Source organism: Cheilinus undulatus, linkage group 8, assembly GCF_018320785.1.
Source record: "Cheilinus undulatus linkage group 8, ASM1832078v1, whole genome shotgun sequence".
Lineage (NCBI taxonomy): Eukaryota > Metazoa > Chordata > Actinopteri > Labriformes > Labridae > Cheilinus > Cheilinus undulatus.
The window spans coordinates 15,906,143-15,925,072 of record NC_054872.1 but is presented as its reverse complement, the minus strand read 5'-3'; the positions used below and the strand labels follow the sequence as shown (position 1 = coordinate 15,925,072).

Below are 18,930 nucleotides of genomic sequence, written 5' to 3'. Positions count from 1 at the left end.
GGAAAGATCAGCTCAGTCTTTTGGTGTTAAACAGGACTGTTCAAACATGTTTGCATCATAAAACGTTACCATTCCTTTATAACAGAAACTACAAACCAACATACCAACTTCAACTTATAAATCAGGTTTCTTTGTGTGTTTTGAATTACTCTTCATGCAGGAATAAAATGCAAATGATACACAAAAACAGTCCACTCAAGAGAGGCCCAGATTAAAATATAATCCCAAAAAAATTGGGGCGCTGTTAAAAATGTAAATAAAACAGACTGCAGTGAATAGTAAACCTCATAAACTCATCTTTTATTCACAATAGAATTTAAACAACATACTACTGAAACTGAGGCATTTCATGAAAAATCTTGACTCATTTTAAATTTGATGGCAGCAACACATCTCAAAAAAGTAGGGACATGGCGATGTTTACCATTGTGTTTACAACCTCTTCTTTTAACAGCAGCTGGTAAATGTCAAGGACATGAGGAGACCAGTGCTTGGAGTTTTGAGAGAGGAATGTTGTCCCATTTTTGTCTGATGAAGGGTTCTAGCCGGATAACCTGGGTCTTATCTGCCAGAGTTTTTGTTTGATGATGCTTCAGATGTTTTCTACTGTTGAAAGGGCTGGACTGCAGGTGGGTCAGTTCAGCACCTGCCACCTGGACTCTTCTAATGTTAACCCATGCTGTTGTGGTGGATGCAATATGTCATGTAGCATTGTTAGCATTGTCTTGCTGAAATATTCAACGCTTTCTCAGAAAGAGACGTCTGGAGGGGAGAATATGTTGCTCTAAAACCTCTTTATACTTTTCAGCATTGATAGTGCCTTTCCAGATGTGTAAGCTGCCATATGCCAAGGCACAAATGCAAGCCCATACCATCAGGGAGGCAGGCATTGGAACAGTGTGCTGATACACTGGACGGTCCCCCTCCTCTTTAGTCCCCCGCACAAAGCATCTATTGTTTCCAAAAAGAATTTCAAATTTTCATTCATCTGACCACAGAACAATTTTTCATTTTGCCTGTCTATTTTAAACGAGCTTTGGAAGTGTTCCTCAACCCATGTTGTGATTTCTAGTAGAGATTCATGCCTGTTTTTAATGAAATGCCACCTGAGGGCACAAGCATCTTCAGCCTATTCCTTGTCTCCAGATACTCCAAATCTTTTGATGATATTATGTACTGTGGATTGTGAGATCCTCAAAGTCTTCGAAATTTTACCTTGAGAAACATTTTTCTGAAATTGCTCCCAATTTTTAGATGCTGTTTAGTGCTGATTGGTGAACCTCTGTCCATCTTTAAAATATGGGTTTATGAGATTTGTCAATCATTGTATTCTGTTTTTATTTACATTTTACACAGCGCCCCATCTTTTTTTGGAATTGGGGTTATACAAACTTTAAAGATAATTTTCATTTTGCAGCAACTTGTTGCAATGTCATGTTAGTGTAATATATGCTTAAACAGGCAATAAAAGCAGGCACAAGACACCACTTGGTAAATTCAGTTGCAACCTGCATGATAACATTAATAGCCTTTTAACCCATAAGAGTGTGAATTTCATAAGGGTAAGTTTAAGTTAGATTTGTCAGCCATGCAGAAGTAATCATAGCAGTCTGCTTGATGCTCTGAGGAATATGCAAAAGCAACTAAAGTTAACATAGATTCTGCTTTTTTTAAATGCAAAGACTCAAGACAATGCAAGTTCATAGTTTGGCCTAACCTTAGTAATGCATCAATTACAGTACGTAAGAAAAGTACTGACTGACAGAAATACTTTCATTATTAAATGACTGATCTGTTGTACAGAGTTGAATATTTAAAACAGAAAAATAAATCATTAACAGTGTACAGGTTAGGACTGCTCTCAGTAAAGCCTCAACTTTCGTGCATGTTTCAAAATACACACACACATCCCAACAGTCTGTTGAACACGATTCAATGGCAAGAAAACCTCCACAGAATTAAATTCACCAGTTTGTTACCATCTATCTTGTAGAAGTCAGTCCAGGACAGCAGCACTCAGTGAAAATATTATATCAGTCTACTAAATGAGTGACAGCGTTATAGCCCGCTTGTCAGAAATGTCTCTAACATTAACCTTCAGTCAATAAATCAATAAACCATGTCTCTGTGGGTCTTTCTAGTAACTGATTTGAGAGGTTTGACCTTGCTAGAGGAGACTTCCTTTCAACAGTTCATCATTAGGAGCTATTTGACTTGGAGTAGTGAGAGTTTTGTGCACTTAATCGTGTGGGTCTATGTGTCCTGGCTAGTGGAACAGAGAAGGTCAGGCTGATAGATAACTGTGGTCATGTGAGGAGAAGGAGGGCGTACTCATATGCTGAGAGTGACTGACTATAAACTGAGGATTTAATAAAGGACACACTGTAGACACACTACACAGCTTCTTCAGACAAGTCCCTTTGACACTTGGGTATAATTTATTTCCAGTTGTCAGGAATATCACTCCAACTTCAGGACAAAGAGAAAACCTGTTTTTGTTGAGAGTAGAGGCAATGCTTTAGTGACAGATGGCTGACTTGTTAACATACAACAGCTATGATATTAGAAACTAAGATATGTTAGCTGTAAAACATGTTTAAAGCTGTCTTCATGAAGTCACCGAGGAGGAGACGACCAATAAAGCTGCCTGTTAAAAGCAGCTGAAAGAGATGAGAGTAGACAGTAAACAGTGGCTCTATAAAAGGCAGTGTCAACATTAACCTGTGTAAAGAAATAAGTGTAGTACACATTAGCTGTTAATTTAATCACAAAGGATAGGGTACTTCTCCATTAAACTATCCAAGAGCTCAAGCTTTTATTCCCATTTTGAATTGAATGTGTGAAATTTCTAGGTGAAATGTAAAATTCAAAGAAAATGTCTATGTTAACACCTGCAGTCTACAGCCCATTTAGATGTACAGACACTGAACCTGTGCTGATTGTTATGTCAATATGACTACATCTTTGCACAGAACAAAGACAGACTGAGGTTAGAAAGATAAAAAGAACAAAGGAGAAGAAAACAAAACAAATCAAACAAAGACCCCGTGGCTTGATGAACTAGAACAGCTGTTAGGTGATTATAGACACAGCCATGTTAATCATTATTGCTGTTCTGCTATGTCTCTAAATGTTTACCGTACAACATGACACAACACAACATTATTACAAGTTTTTCCCCTTGGGAAAATTTATCTTTGACTCCAAGCGCAGCTCACATACAGCTGACACCACAGTAATGTTAGTCAAGTAGTGCAATGGGAAACAGACTGAAATTGAATGTATGTGTTCATAGGCATAAAGAAGGTAGAGATCATAAGAGGCAACAATGTAGTACAAAGTTACAGCTTCCTTACAATAAGCAAGGTCACAGTGACCTTTGACCTACAAAATTAATCCACATATATGTGTGTATTGTTTGTAGATTTGACAAAGTTTCTCAAAGCATTCTTGAAATATTGTGCTCACATTATTTGAGGTCACAATAGCCTTGACCTCCAAAACCAGATCACACCTGTCTCAGTGAACATTTGTGCAAGTTTGAAGAAAATCCCTCAAGGCTTTCTTGAGATGTCCTGTTCACAACCAAGGGACGACCACGAGGCTCAATGACCATGACCTTTTGACCTCCAAAATCTGATCAGTTCATCTTTAGTCAGAGTGAGCAAAATGTCAACGAGTGGCCCAGATGGACAGCATGAAAACATGCAAGCCCCTGCCCTGGTTTTCGGTGCTGTGAGGGCATAAAAATAGGAAATACTTTGATTTCTGGAAGTACAGCACTGCAGCAGAGAGAAGGCCATTGAGCTGTACTGTTACACAGCTTTGAGGCTGTGCTGACTTTATAAATCAGTGATGAAATCAAAAGCAAGACAGCCTGCAGTGCACTAGTTTGCTGTGTGAAGGTGGTTGACCCAGCTCAATGAGTTTTAGGATGGCACATTTTATCATCATTTTATGATGTAATGTATAAATGTTGGTTGATGGTTGTATGTCCAGTCAGTGCTTAACAAATTTATTAGACCACCTGTCATATTGTCTCAAAGACCATCCAGCATCATGAAGTGCTTTAATGCGGACTCTTTCATTTTCAGTGAGCTCTCCACGTTTTACCATTTTGAACAGGAAAGAGGAATTTCAAAATGAATTCACCCAAATTTGAGCTGGCTCACTGGGCTTCTCTGAGAAGTCAGAAATTAATCAAGCATAACATTCAACCACTAAAACTCATTTTTCTGTTCAGGAATGCAAGTAAATAACTATAATTTGACATATTAATCAAGAAATAATAATGTGCTTTACTATTTTTTCAGTTTTTTTGTAAATCAGTAAATTTGAAAATTGATGGTTTCGATCATTTATGCCAATAAACCATTTTTGAACTTTGTATTAAAGACAAACCATTTGAAGAAGTGTGATTTTGCTACAGTCTGTTTGCTTTGGTCATCTCAACTCTGAGAAATTAGGATAGTCTGACTATCACTCACCTGAAAGATGTTTTTTTTTTTTTTTTTTTTTTTTTGCAGATTTTGAGGCTTTGGGAAACACTTAAGATTGATATACACATGGTCAGGACTTTAAAAAAGGTTTAGCATTTAAATGAGAAACATTTCAATACATTTTGTTCTTATTTTAAGAAAAAAAGTGCAAAAAGCAATTATTTACAATGCAATGCATGCCATTCATCTGATAAGTTATCTCTGCTGGTGGTTATTAAATTGCATCACTGTGTAAAGGTGTACCACTACTGAAACTACAGTATCCCAGCATGTAAAGTCAGAGGCCAACATTGACAAAGGCTGTAAATTATTTTGTGCCCTTTGGTCTGAATTGACAGTGCACTTATCTATACAATGTTCAGAACAGGTCTTTTTGTGAGAACATAATGCTAAAGGGTTCATTCACAAAGTTAAATATTAATGTCCTGAAGCCCCTGGCACACCAACAGCAGGTGTTTTCACTTAGACTAATTAGATGGTCTCTATGACAGAGTGAATGTGTACAGACAAAGCTGGATCATCACATCCCTCTGGTTCTCCATGGCTTTCACATCAGAGCTTCATCTCATCAGCTAACAAGTAAAGCACCTGTTTTGGTGATGAGCAGCTTCAATCTGACGGCAAAAACCTCTCCACAGTCTGGATTTTGACCCTAGATGTCAACCTCATAGCAAGGCAATGCATACTGTTGAAGAGTATGCACTATATGGCCTTTAGGAATACCTAAAGTCACAGGCGGAAACTCTAAGTGGATAACATCACTGATGGTGCAAATGTGTCTACATCAAAAACATTTCCCCAGAAACATCACCAAAAAAAAAAAAAAACACACACCAGGGATCATTGTAGGCAAGAACAAGTACAGTTACTCTGGTTAAAACTTTCTTAAGTAAAAGAACTGATTTAAAATGTACACAAAAAAGTACAAGTACCCCCCCCCAAAAAAACTGCTTAATTACTGTAATTTGAGTAAGTAGTTACCTTTCACCCCTGCTATCAAAAGAAATGCATTATATATTTTTTTTTTTAAAAGCCTGTCAGGAAATGGGTTGTTTTCAGTAGCAGCAACTTTATACCACTTATGTCTAACACAACCACATGGGAGAAATGAAAAAGTTGATGCATCCCTACATGTCAGGTATCCATTATCTTTACTATACTTGTAATTGTATGTCTAGAAGATGCTACATACTAATCCTACAGACGTAATGACGGTAGAACTTCGTTATGGTGCTGTTGTGTAACTGCAATCTGTAAGCAGCTTGTAACACACTTCCTCCACCTCCTCATTTACTTATCCTCCCACTCTGTCCACTGTCAAAAACACGTGGCAACTAGCTCTTTGTTTCCTTCATAGATTTAAATCTAGCAGCTACATCTTAGAAGAAATCTGATGTTATTACTCACAGAGACACGCACAACCTTGCAACAACAGACTTAACAGGAAGGAAAGACAGAGGAAGACAAGTAAAGAAGTTAGGGTGAGATGTAGAGAAGGAAGTTGGTTTGAAAGACCAACAAGTCACATGATCAGTCAAAGGAAGTTGAGACATCCTTTCTGAAATATTTTAAATGTCTTCATGCTTTGTCAGAGTTGAACACTCCTGGCTGAGGTGCATTGTACTATAGCTGAGACACATAATGTACCTCTTTCTCCAAGAGTAAAACAGAGAGGGGATGAGGCTGACGGGTGTGGCTTTTTGCTGTATAGCTACCCCTACTCTCATATATTGCTGAACTAAAAGGAAAACATGTCAGAGTAACAGTAACAGATGACTAATAGAAGTACTGCTATGTACCTCAGCAAGACAGATAACTACTACAGATATGATGATTTCATTTTTCCTAAAGATAAAACTGGGCAAAGAAATAGCAGAGAGCTTTAACAATACCTCAGTAAGCTGTGAAAGGCGTGAGGTTGTGGCTAATCCTTTTGGGACAGAACAAAGTTGGCACAACAGAGAAGTCTTGCTAAATCTCTCAGCCTTCAGCCCTGTTGATTTTAGAAAAACGTGCAGCTTGGTATGAGCACGCCGGTACAATGTAAACAAGACCTGGGACAAAGTTTGGGGGATTTAGCATTACCCTTATCCTTTTCAAGATGTACTATCCCATAAAAGGAAAGAAAAGTCAGATTATATGATATCCAATAAAAACTCTCCAGAGCTAGTAGCGCTTCAAGTTGACTATCTGCTGCTCTGAGTTCTATCTATCTAGCATTAAGTACAATAAAGACATTACAACTGTCATATTTAAGTCTGACTCTGGCACACTCTTTAGAGTTATTCTCTATAATCTCCAGTCCATATATGTCAGTCAGACAGCTAAATCACTGGGGGTTTAATGTACTGGACCGTTACTCTGTCACCTAAAATAGCTCATCATGTTTTCATAGCTCACAGCTTCCTCTTCTTCTTTTTTTTTTCAGCTTAACCTAGTTTGATTGCAAGGAGCAACTGTTAAATTAGCAGCTATTCTGGATGTAAGGATAAAACACCGAGTACTGTAATGTGCTTTATACAATAAATGTCACATTCTTAAAGTTGCCACTGTTCAAACAAACTGGTAGCATCCAGCACAGGTTTTTCTATCTAATTAAAAAAACTATGATCAAAACATTTAATTTCAAATAAACTCAGATTCCAAATGTATTTATTGCTACTTTTTTTTTCATTTCTGCTCACTTAGGTCAGCTGTTTTCATTGATCCCTGATTTTCTAAAGAGATGAAGCTTTAAAATTTAACTATAAAAAATCTGCCTTCTTTTAAAACTCAATCCAAAAGGTTATCACAAATCTGTATGATGCATAATGATCTCTATAGAGGGGAAAGAGAAAGTCTGTGTATTTGTTAAAACTTCTTGACAATATGTCGTACCAGTGCACCACTGACTGGCACTGCAGGGTCTGGCACGACAATGAATGTGAACTAGGTTTAGGTGCAGCCTATTTGTTCAACGGCAAAACAAGAAAGATCCAAACTTTGCTCTCAGAGGTAAGATGGATCTTGACAACCTGAGCTATGCTGTCTCCTGAACTCTAGTCAAGACAGTCTGGCTGCAGACTGCAGATCTCAGACACCACTACAGTGAGATGCCACCTTTGTCAGAATGGAAATACATACGAAAACTTAAAAAAAAAATTCTGATTAGGATCAGGGTAATGGTTAATGTAAGGGTTAGGCTATTAAAAGTTAAAAATCAAAAATCTGACCAGCAAAACCTAATTACAAAACTTTTAATAAAAACAGGTTAACAGTCTGCTTACAGAAAATAGTTTGTCCTCCATGAAAACACTCCAACGCAGCTAATGTAGCTCAGGGTAAAGCAAAGTTTGCTACATAAACTACGTTGGTAACATAACCATGTAGCTATATCTGAAGCTCACAAAGCTACATTGGCTACGTAGGTAATGTAGCTAAAGTAGCTAACAACGCTACATAGGTAACATAGCTAAAGCTAAAGGAAACAAAGCTGCGTTAGCTAGATTAGATGTTGCGTGTGTCTGATAAAACTAGACCTGTGAGTTATGCAAACAGTGGCTTGTTTAGCTTCTTAAGCTAAAACTACTGAAGCTACATTGGCTTAATGTTAACTATGTAGCTAGTGAAGCAACGGTATGTTAGGTTTATCTTAAGCTAACAAAGTTAAAGTGAGCCATTGTTCACATACAGTAACTACTTCTAAAACAGGTCAACATAATTCAAGCCTGGATTAGAAATTGTGCCTTTTTTCTGTTTTATTTATGAAATGTCACTTAGTCTGTAATGTTTGCAATGTGGTTATTTCTGGTCTCATACAGCTGACAGCACCAGCTTTATCCCTCTTCTTTTGTGTTACCATTTGTTTGTTTACATTTGTTACTGCTGCACTGGAGGCCGATGAGTCCTAAAACACTGTCGGATTGGACTGTAATCACACTGAAAAAGTGTAGTTTCACATCAGCTTTAAGCCGGACGTACCCTGTGCTAATTTCATCTGATTAATGCAGTGTACATTGGGACATAATGGCCGACCACAGCCCATCTAGTTGGATGGATTTTTGACATAATTGAAAACTCACACAGTGAGAGAAGAGCCAGGGGCAAAAACCTAAAATAGTTATTTCTCCTGTAAACTGTCAGAGAGCATCTTAAATAAAAATGAAAAAAGCAAAAAAGCCTTATAGATGTGCTTTTCTCGACTACAATAAAGGAATAAAATGAGCAGGAACTATGCCTACCTACCTGTGGACCTCCAGCTAACACTGAATATTTGTAATCCAGCAGCGAGTTGTGTTTCAGTGCTGAGAATATGTGTGTTGGGGGGAGATAGCAAGAGCAGTTTTGTCCCGGTCTGTAGCTATTTGAGCCATGCAAACAAGACAACAGATCTCACATCAGCTTGACTCATTCAATGTGAGCACATAAATCATTTATGATGTTCATGCGTTATAAACCGGAATAATTGATTAACCCCTAATGAAGTTACTGACAGATCAGTGGTTAGTGAAACTAAGCAGCAGTAATTTTCTGATGAACACTGTCCACCTCTGGTTGTACCAGTATGGTGGTATCAGTGTGCAAACATATGTTTTTCTGCTACAGTCATAATCAACCAAACAGTCAGTCTCAGAGGCAGTAAAACCTCCTCACTCCTCAAAGATTATCAACTGAACTCACTCATACTGAAACTCAGGAAACCACAAATCCATGACTCAACACTGATTGTCCTTTCAAACACATCACTACAAATATCAAACACTGCTATAAAGTGTGTGTGCTAAAAGACTTGAACCTGCTCACTGGTGTCACTTGATTCATTTTTCTTCATAATCAAAGCTATTAAAATGAATGAACACCGTTCAGACCGTGACAATTTCACTTGTTTTGGCATATTAAGGAAGGTGACTCGGGCTTCAAACTGACATCCCACTTTTCTAACTGATTTACCATCTGCTACGAGCCTGAATGTGTCAGCATGTGTTTGTTTGTGTGTTGGTCAGAGGGGTCAGATAAGTACAAACACCCCCCCACAGCCCATCTGTCCGTCCCTTTCGCTGTCATGTGAGCTCTCTGTTGAGATCCAGCTTCTGGCTGTGTGATCGTTCTCAGAAGTGTGTGAGAGACCCACCGGGTGTCTGAGCAGGGAGACGGTACGCAGAGCTGATCACGTGCTGTTGGCAAAAGCAACTGGATCCTTATTTAGCTTCTCAAAGAAAGCCCTCTGATCAGCAGAGTAGCTAAAGTAAAATCAAAATCAGCCCTCATTACCTTTCAAACCGAAGATATGATACGCTGCCTTTTCAACTACAAATTAACTTCACAGATGAGATAGCTAAGGCTAATTATTACTCTGTTTTTCTTGGTTAAGTTTGTAAAAGGTAATCTGCTAAATCTGCATTGAAAGTTCAAATGAAGGAAAATTGGGGTCATGAGAAGGCCTGTATGAAATAAAACATCAATGCAATATGCAATAGTGATCAATATTGTGATAACTGTGAAGTATAAATTGAAGAGTCCATGAGCAATGTTCCTAAAGCTTTACAATACAACTTTACTCAATGTTTATGCTGATCACAGGTACACCCAAAATACATTAAAAAGCACCTTTTTCTTTGAGTGTTACAATATGTGCGATAAAGTGCTGTAGGTGTGCATCAGGCTACAGCATGTTTATTAACCTTCTAACTAACTAACCGTCATTGTCCACCACTAAAAATAGCTGTTGGTCTTTGGCGATATATTCATGGATACACCTTGTGATCTGCTGAGCTCTTGCACTGTTGTATTGAAGTGGGATTGTAAACGCTTCCTTAACAGTCTTTTGGCCTGGCCACATTCTGCTCCTTGCATCTTTGGGAATCTTTTCAAGGTGATGACTTATCAAGTGGCTCCTCATGTTACTCATATTCCCGATCAAGTGTCTCCACAGTCTGGCAGTGTCTGCATAATGCGTTTTGTTTGTCCATTACCTTTTCTCCTTTCTCAATTCTTGACACTAGGAAACAAAAACGCTTCCACAAGTCAGATTTAAAAGTCTCTGGAGCCTCCAGAATCTCTAAAATTTTGTCATTTCGTTCTCCCTCGCCACTCATAGCACCCACCATTTTCATGCTGTTAGCTCAAGCCAGTGAGTGAAGCACAAAGGATGATGGGTATGAAGAATTTGGGTTTTGTCGTCTTCTTGAGCTTTTAGACCCATGCTATGCCCTGCCGTCCTGACATTACATTACTGACAGTGCCTTACCGGAGCTGTACAACAAAGTATGTGACAGCAAACTAGAGAATTTAAAAAAGCAACTTCGCCGCCGTCAGCTTCAGTACAGACGTTTAGAGCTCTGATGTTTGCCCCATGTCACTGCTGAGTCTCACTGAACAGTCCTCCACCTTTGAGTTAAAGCGTGTAGTATTACATGTACGCCGGTTTTCTGGGTCTCACACAGCATAGCATGTAAAGCAGGCCATCGAGAATGTTCCTAAACAAGAAGCTACACTTCATTTTAAAGTAATGGTGGGTAAAGAAATGAAAGTGAGGGAGGAAAACGTCATGTGGCTGCTCCAGTTACACTTTAGAAATTGCACTGTAATAACAAGAGTGCCTTGTATTTGATATTTGGGTTTTATTGCAATGCTAGTGTTTTGGTTCATGTCTCAGATTAAGCTGCTACATTTCAATAGGGATTCTTGTTTTGACTCTATATGATTCATATGTTTTGATCCTATTCAAGTTAAACTGTTTTTACTTCAGTTTTTGTTGTGACTAATACAGTCAAGTTAATAATTTTATAATTTTTAATAATTTAATAATTTTATTTATTAATTGACGAATTATTAAAGTGAAACAGAACACCATTATGAGTAGAAATATGATTTCGTTTTTTACGTCTAGTAGTTATTCTGTTTACATCAGTTATTTTTGTAAACAAAAATAACTGAAACTCTGATTTCAGTAATTATGAATATCGGATCAGGACTTGGCACCGGTAGATATTCAATATTAAAAAATCGGATCGGGATCAGAGGCCGAAAGTGCTGATCGGGACAACCCTAAATATGGGCATATCAGATATTGGCAAAAAACTATATTGTGCATCCCTACAGTTTACCAGTTAAGTGTGTGAAAAACACTGCAAAGCACTTCCAACACCTTGGTAGTAAAAGATGTGTCCCTTTGAATCAGACATGGTAAAAAACGCATTGTCTACAGGTTTTAATTGAACACATGCAGAGGTAGGTGAGCCCTCTGCTTGCTGCATGCTCTGCTTTGTCAGAACTGCTTCTCATAAAGTGAGATTCTTGATTAGATAGAGGGAAAATGTGCCCAATCCAACCAGTAGCAACCCACTAATTTGGGGAAAAAGGATAAATAACATTTAGGAAAGTATATGTCCATATAGGGCCTCCATATGTATTAGATAGTAAACCAAACCTATAAGCTTTTCAAGCATCATATTGCACGGGTCTGGAAAGCAAACTAATTTAATTGCAATCTTTGAACTTCACTTGAAGTAATTTCAACACAACTATTTCTCCTTATAAGGTTCCCTCAGCTGTGTAACTTGAATAGTTTGGAAGCCTTCTAAAAAGCTTAAGTCTGGTTAACATTATGTTCTTGTGGACTTACCAGAGGGGATATAATATACTGTGTAACGACATTAATGACAAAGTTTGTTCCTAGTGTGTAAGAGCTGGCTGTAGTAATCATTCAGACTGCTCATCTGTGGGGACTTCAGTCACTTTTAATGAGTGGGGACGGATTTACCGTGATAGGATTAGGTCTACCTAAATCTGAAATCAATCTTATTAAACGTGCCCTCAAACCGCTGAGAAAACTCTCCAAGCTGAACTTTTAACACCTCTGAGGCAGCAAAGTGTGGGAGGAAAACAGATCTATATCAGACAGTAGTCTTCTCATGCAAAACCACCTGTGCCAGAAAGCAGAGCGAGGCATTCAGGAGAAATACGAAACAAGAAAATACGAGTTTCCCTGGTGGGGTTTGGTAAGATATAGAAACATTTTCCAACATTAAAGCATCGTTGATATCACGAGAAGCCGTTACAGTTACAAAGCACTGAAGACCTGCTCAAAAATAATTAAATCTCATATCAAACTTTACAGAAACTAAACTCATAAAACTTAAACTTCAGACTTCTTACCGTTAAAGAAGATAGCTCCGACTTCCTCAAAGAGACGAAATAATTCCGTTTTTTCTGTGTGGCGACTAGCTACAGGCGTTAAAGTGCTAAATTTAACGCGACTCTCCGCGCATTACACAGTAACTTGAACTGTAACTATGACAAAATGCTTTGGTGTTGGTTAAAACGTCATTCCCTCTTACATTTAACATGAAGGCAAACTTTTCTCACGCCAACCAGTTGCCTTTGAGATGCTTATACTGACCTCAACTTTGTCTAACCCCAGTTAACTCTACAACGCCTCAACATGCGGAGAGCACCTCAACGGGAAACACCATCTGAAAGGGGTAGCAGACTTTCCCACAACACCGGCATCAGAATATAACGCAAAAATAAGAAGCGGAAAAAGCCAAGTCAATGAAAGACTGCAAAAAATATGATTCTGAGTCAGCCCTACTCCTGTTTCAAAAACTTCAGGTGTTATTTTGGCTTCTCTAGCAGGGGTGACTGAATGGCTTGATGCGAACAATGCTGAGTGCAGCTAAGTCAAGTGATAAAAACATGGAACTACATCCGGTTAGATTGATATCAAAATAAAACTTTCATTTTATTTCTTTTTTTTAGATTGGACTTGTACTTGTTTTATGTATTTATCATTGACTGTGAAAAGAACATTTTATTTCAATTTATCTTATCTTGTTTTTATGTTTTATTTTTGTATGGTATACTTTATTTTATTGGTATTTTTTATTCATTTTTGAGGACAGCTTTTCAGATATATGACAGTTCAATAAGTAGATGCTACCAAAAAAAAAGTCGTGCCAGTTATTAATAATATGAATAATGGCAATTCTAATAATTCAAATTACCCTTGAGACCCTTCCCCATTAAGTTAAAAGTAATCATAGTGAGTGAACAAAATACTTCTGAAGCATCTCTTTTCAGTTTACAAAGCCAGAGAACTACACAATCTCAAATACACAACCGTACTTGCTCACCATCTCTTAAAAGAGCATCATGACTCTAATTGTTTTAGCATGTTTAGACCAGGTTTAACTAATCAAAGAAAATTTTAGGTAATTCTGGGTACAGTGTGTGTTCCATTGTCACAAATTGTTGTTTTATTTTCCAGCCATATTTAAAGACAATAATCCACCAATTCAGAGTTTCAATATTTCTATAGACCTCCCTAACAATTTGCTTAATGTGAAGGCACTCTGGGGCTTTTTGGAGATTTCTGACCTTGCTGTTGCAGTTGGGTGTTCAACACAAGTGTGGTTCTGCTTGAAGTTTCAGCCTGTTACAAAAGCTTTTCCTGTGCTACTCTTGCTAAAATCGTTTAAATAAGGGTCAAATAAAATTGCAAATAGGTTCTAAGTGTCTGCTTATGGTGGAATCATGTTGTGTCTTAAAAAAATATATGACAAAGTTTGGGGGATAAGAGTGGGGTAAAAATGACCAATTTACTTCAAAAAATCTTCACAAAACAGTGTTTTGCTGACACAATTCAAATCATGAACAGTATATTGAACTTGTATATTTTGCCATTGCAGAATAGTCCTATTATTTCATTGCACTGTAACAAAATAAAAAGACCTTGCCAAAACCTTTTGAAAAAGAATGAGGGTAGTTTGCCATTCTGACAATTAAATTGATTAAAAAAACAAAAAAAAAACAAAACCACAGCACACCATACCACAGTCTGCTCAAAATAACCATAAGACAATCTGTAACTTAATTCTAGAACCAAATATTACGGAGGATCCCTTCTGAAATGGATTTCACATTTATTTAGTTTTATTTTGTAGAACTTGTAGTTGTCACGGAAATGGTACGTGTTGCATCTTTCGGTAACTTCACGGCTTGGAGAGTGCATTCTGTCATTTAAATGAAGTATCCTGAGAGAATTTTCTGAACTGTTTCTTTGGGGGGGTTTTGTTCCCCCTTTCCGCCCATTTCACTATGCATAGTTTTTTTCCTTAAGATTTAACCACATTATTGTATTAAATTTTAGTTTAATAAATTACCAAAGCCTATTAACCTATTCATTTATTGATTATTAAGATTATATTGATTGCTCATCACGAAATTATTTTTCAAATTAACAGCAAAGAAGAAAGAATAATAATAATAATAATAATAATACGACACTGCTTCCTTTTGTTTGAAGAATAAAGTGGACGTCTATGGGCTTGTTATACGCAAATTGCTCAATTTATATTTGTATCATTAACATTACCGAGAGATTTTTGAAGAGAATATGTTTTAAGTAAAATCAAATATGATAAACCATTTCGATGGTGATCATCCCATTTGATTGCCAGCATAGACATATTATAGGTAGACGCCTCATTGGCCGTGTTTACCCGAACACAGCCAATGATTGTCTGAATTTTAAGTCAGAGAGATAGAATAACTTTAATTCTATTGTTAAAATATAAGAAAGTAGATTCTGCTTCTGTGTTTACTCATAAAATCTCGTTCATTTGTTGTCTAAGGGTTTTTTATTACCGGTGCTTACATGAATATAGGTCACTTGGTATAAACTATTTATTAAAATCAATTTAATGTGATCGTTTGCGCTTTTTTTTATTACGACAATTCACATAGACTACTCCTCTTAAACTTGCGTTGCCTTACGTAGCGGACTTGCCTCTCGCAGTATGGCGGCGACGTTGACGTACAGAGCCTGCCAGTCAATGAGGCGTCTACGTATATTATGTCTATGTTTGCCAGGGCGCCGTCTGTTGTATCCAGTCTCGTGTCCTAGCAACGCCGGCTGGAATATACCAGTCGGAGGTAGTCAGGCCGAAGGAAAGACCCATAAAAGTTTTGAAATAAAAGCAACAACATCTTTGAATAATGGGAACATAAAAATATACAAAAAGTTACCGTCTTATGAGAGGAGATTCAATTTTGGCTGGTAGACGGAGCTTTACTCTTATCGGAAGTAATGAAAACTTCCCTCTTCCAATTGGAATTTCGTGGTCCATCGTTCTTCCGCCATCAAACAGCGGGTTGTTGAAGAGAAGTTGAAGGTAAATGGATATTAAGAAATTCAAACATTTATTAAACTAAGTCATTGCGGTGCTTTTTTGTAAATAATGTGATAGCCGTACAATATCTGATAAACTTCTACGATAAACTTTTATCGTTTTACAAGCGAACAAACTCCTTAGTCTCTGAAGACGTTAACGGTTGGCAGACCAAACACTTAAGCAACAGTTTCTAACATGAGAGTCAATTTGGTTTCACCCCTGGATAGCTTTGAAATCTAGATACTCTCTTTCAGCATAACTATATAAGCTTAACTTTTGAGCATTATGCATCTGTAGCTTGCCGTATGCATCTCTCATTTGACCCTTTTCCGTCAAACGTCAGACGACCGTTATTCTTCACTTAATCAGCTGTTAATTTTATCACCTGGCATTTTTTTAAATTCAGCCATTGTGTTGTTAATCCCAAGTACGAGAGCTTTACATTAGTTCAACTTATTAAAAAGTATTCTTACTGTTGGTCGATCAATTTCCTGAGTTAATTGATGATAAACTTTTCCAAAAGCCTGATATTTGTCTGTGTTGGTGATAACGTTCAATATAAATGTTTTTTTTTAATCCTTTGTTAATCCCCCAAGAGGAAATTAAATAGTTATCTGTTGTTTAGACATGCCACACATACATTTGTTTGATATTTTTATGCACATTTTCCACATTAATGACAAATTCAAGGCATTGCTTGTTGATAGTTTTCAAATATGCTAACTTTTGGCTTTGTGTTTGTTTTCCAGAGGAGATGGAGAACTTCATCCTGTATGACGAGATTGGAAAAGGCACTAGCACTGTGGTCTACAAAGGAAGAAGAAAGGGAACTCTCAGCTATGTAGCCATCATCTGCACGGACAAAGTCAAGAGACCAGAGATCACCAACCATGTAGGACAGTGCTTCCAGTTGTTTTATTAGGCCTGAAATCACCATCCAATAATGATAAGAGGATAGATATTAGTTGTAATAAACCTGTTGTGCTAAATCAAAATAAAATGAGATGGCTGTACATCACTAAGGCATTTTTTAATATAAGACTTATGGGCCAGCTGCCCTTTTTCTAAGTTGGTTTTCTGTTTAGAAAACAGCAGTAAATGGGATACTGAAAATGTTGTTTTCAAGATGTAGTACCTGCTGTGCTGATTTAAAGATGTCTTTTGTTGTCTAAGGTACGTCTCAGTCTTGATCTGGATCATCCAAACATTGTTTCTTTCTATGAGTGGTATGAAACAAGTAACCATCTCTGGCTGGTGGTGGAGCTCTGTACAGGTCAGTTGTAATCTCTTGCACTCTGGATAAACTGTCATTAACCATTTTTGTGCGATTTATCGGCCATTAAGGGATGCCAAGGGTGATATGGATCTTTGAATTTAAGTAATTGATGACTTCACAAATAATATGTTCTCAATTATTTGGTTAAATTCAGATTATCACCTTGTCTTTCACTCACATTTACTATTTATGATATTGTTTGGATTTGCACCATTTAAGCCCTAGCAGCATACTACTAATGATAGATTTAACCCCCTTTTTGGACTTTATTTAATTAATTATTTAACTAGAAGTTGGTTCTATTGAAATCAGAAATGTATTTTTCAAGGGAGAAATGGTCAAGAATAGCAGCAACACACTGTTGGAAGAAAACTCAAACTCCACATAAAAAAAACTTTGATGGACTGCTAAAACATTTGCATCCAGGATGATGTGAGTTTGTGTCAGTTTCAGTTTCAGTTTATAGCCTCTCTCCTCTTTTCTACCTTTAGTCTATAATTTTCTCTTAAACATTGATCTCTCTATTATTGCACTATCCCTATCTCTGTATCAGGTGGTTCTCTTTACTCAGTAATCCGCCAGGATGGGTGTCTGCCAGAAGACGTGGTTATGAGGTTTGGATGGGACTTAGTCAAAGGACTTAGATACATCCATGAATCAGGAATTGTTTTCTCTGACTTGAATCCTGCCAAGGTTTGTGTCTTAACGTCACCCAAACAAAATTACTAGCGCAGCAATGCAGTTTTGAAGTAATGCAGTAACTCTTCTTTTGTTACCCCCAGATCCTACTGGATGGTAGTGGTATTCTGAAACTAAGTAACTTCTGTCTGTCCAAGGCTGAGGGGGAATCACTGGAATATCTATTTAGCTCACTCTCTACATCTGATGGAGCAGAGCAACAAGATGGCAAAGAAAACTCTGACAACCTGAAGAAAAGACTACAAGGTCAGATCATCGTAAAGTTTTGTTGGCTTACATGGCTATGTTGACCTCCTGAGAAGCTAAGTGTCAAGTTAGGGGGATCAGATTTCAAGGTGCAATCTGTGATGGCCGGAGTTGAAGTGTGCAGCTTATATACTCCTGTTGCCATGCTGCATTTTTGATTTTGCAACCACAGGAGACATGTTTTAGGTGTAAACAAAGAGAACTCTGAGGTTGATGACTTTATAAATGCAGAAAAAGAAATGCAAATATTAGGGGACACATTTGGTATTTTGAATATTGCAAAAAGTGTACTATTTTATAGCAAAGTGATGAAGTCATGTTTTATTGAGAACATGACTGAATCAGTTGGTAACCATTAATCTACACAGAAGAATATATGGGTTTGAAGAATGAGAAAGCCTATCTCCTCTGATTCAGATATTTGTGTTTATGTTTTCAGGTTCTCCCTTTTACAGTTCTCCAGAGGTTCTGCAGGGATCAGAAACCAACATGAGCTCAGATTTGTGGGCCCTTGGTTGCATACTCCACTACATGTACACTGGTACCTACTTACACTCTAGTCTAGACATACTGGTTTGAGAGAAGAGAAGACAGACTAAGTAGATCCGGGATGGAAGAAGAATCAGGAGAAACTTAGCTAATCAGGATAGACTAATAAAAGGGAAGGACATAAAGGAGCAAGAAGTGAAGTGTCTAAACTGAGAGGAGAGTAAGAACGTCAAGCATACAACAAAAATCAATAAACAATAAATGAAACAGTGAAAACCTAACATTGGGAACAGGGCAGGACTTAACATATTCAAATTTTTATTGTACTGTTCTCAGTTATAGTAAACCGTGAACCTAAACCTGTTGTTGTTTCACAGGTGAACCTCCATTCTATTCTGATGGCTACTCTGAACTTACTGAGATGATTTTACATCAAGAACTTATGCCTCTCAGACAGACAGGTAACATAAACTCTTCATACATAAACATGTGCTGGTACAAATACACACTCTCAAACACAAATGTGATGGTTGACATCAAATTTTTAACAGTTGTATAATGCTTAGGT

At 37.4% G+C, this 18,930-nt stretch overlaps 1 protein-coding gene across 2 annotated transcripts in view; it reads left to right on the top strand.

Moving 5' to 3' along the window:
• Positions 1 to 15,557: 15,557 nt before the first annotated feature.
• Positions 15,558 to 18,930, top strand: part of ulk4 (unc-51 like kinase 4) — a 129,240-nt gene continuing 125,867 nt past the window's right edge. The window contains exons 1-7 of one of the 2 annotated variants that reach the window (XM_041792526.1): positions 15,558 to 15,652; positions 16,402 to 16,544; positions 16,826 to 16,925; positions 17,482 to 17,621; positions 17,711 to 17,873; positions 18,313 to 18,414; positions 18,740 to 18,823. In XM_041792526.1, coding sequence (XP_041648460.1) covers positions 16,407 to 16,544; positions 16,826 to 16,925; positions 17,482 to 17,621; positions 17,711 to 17,873; positions 18,313 to 18,414; positions 18,740 to 18,823 — 727 coding nt within the window. In that variant the 5' untranslated portion in view covers positions 15,558 to 15,652; positions 16,402 to 16,406. Of the gene's footprint in view, positions 15,653 to 16,010; positions 16,080 to 16,401; positions 16,545 to 16,825; positions 16,926 to 17,481; positions 17,622 to 17,710; positions 17,874 to 18,312; positions 18,415 to 18,739; positions 18,824 to 18,930 lie in introns of those variants that run through there. The other variant, XM_041792525.1, reaches the window with a different exon arrangement.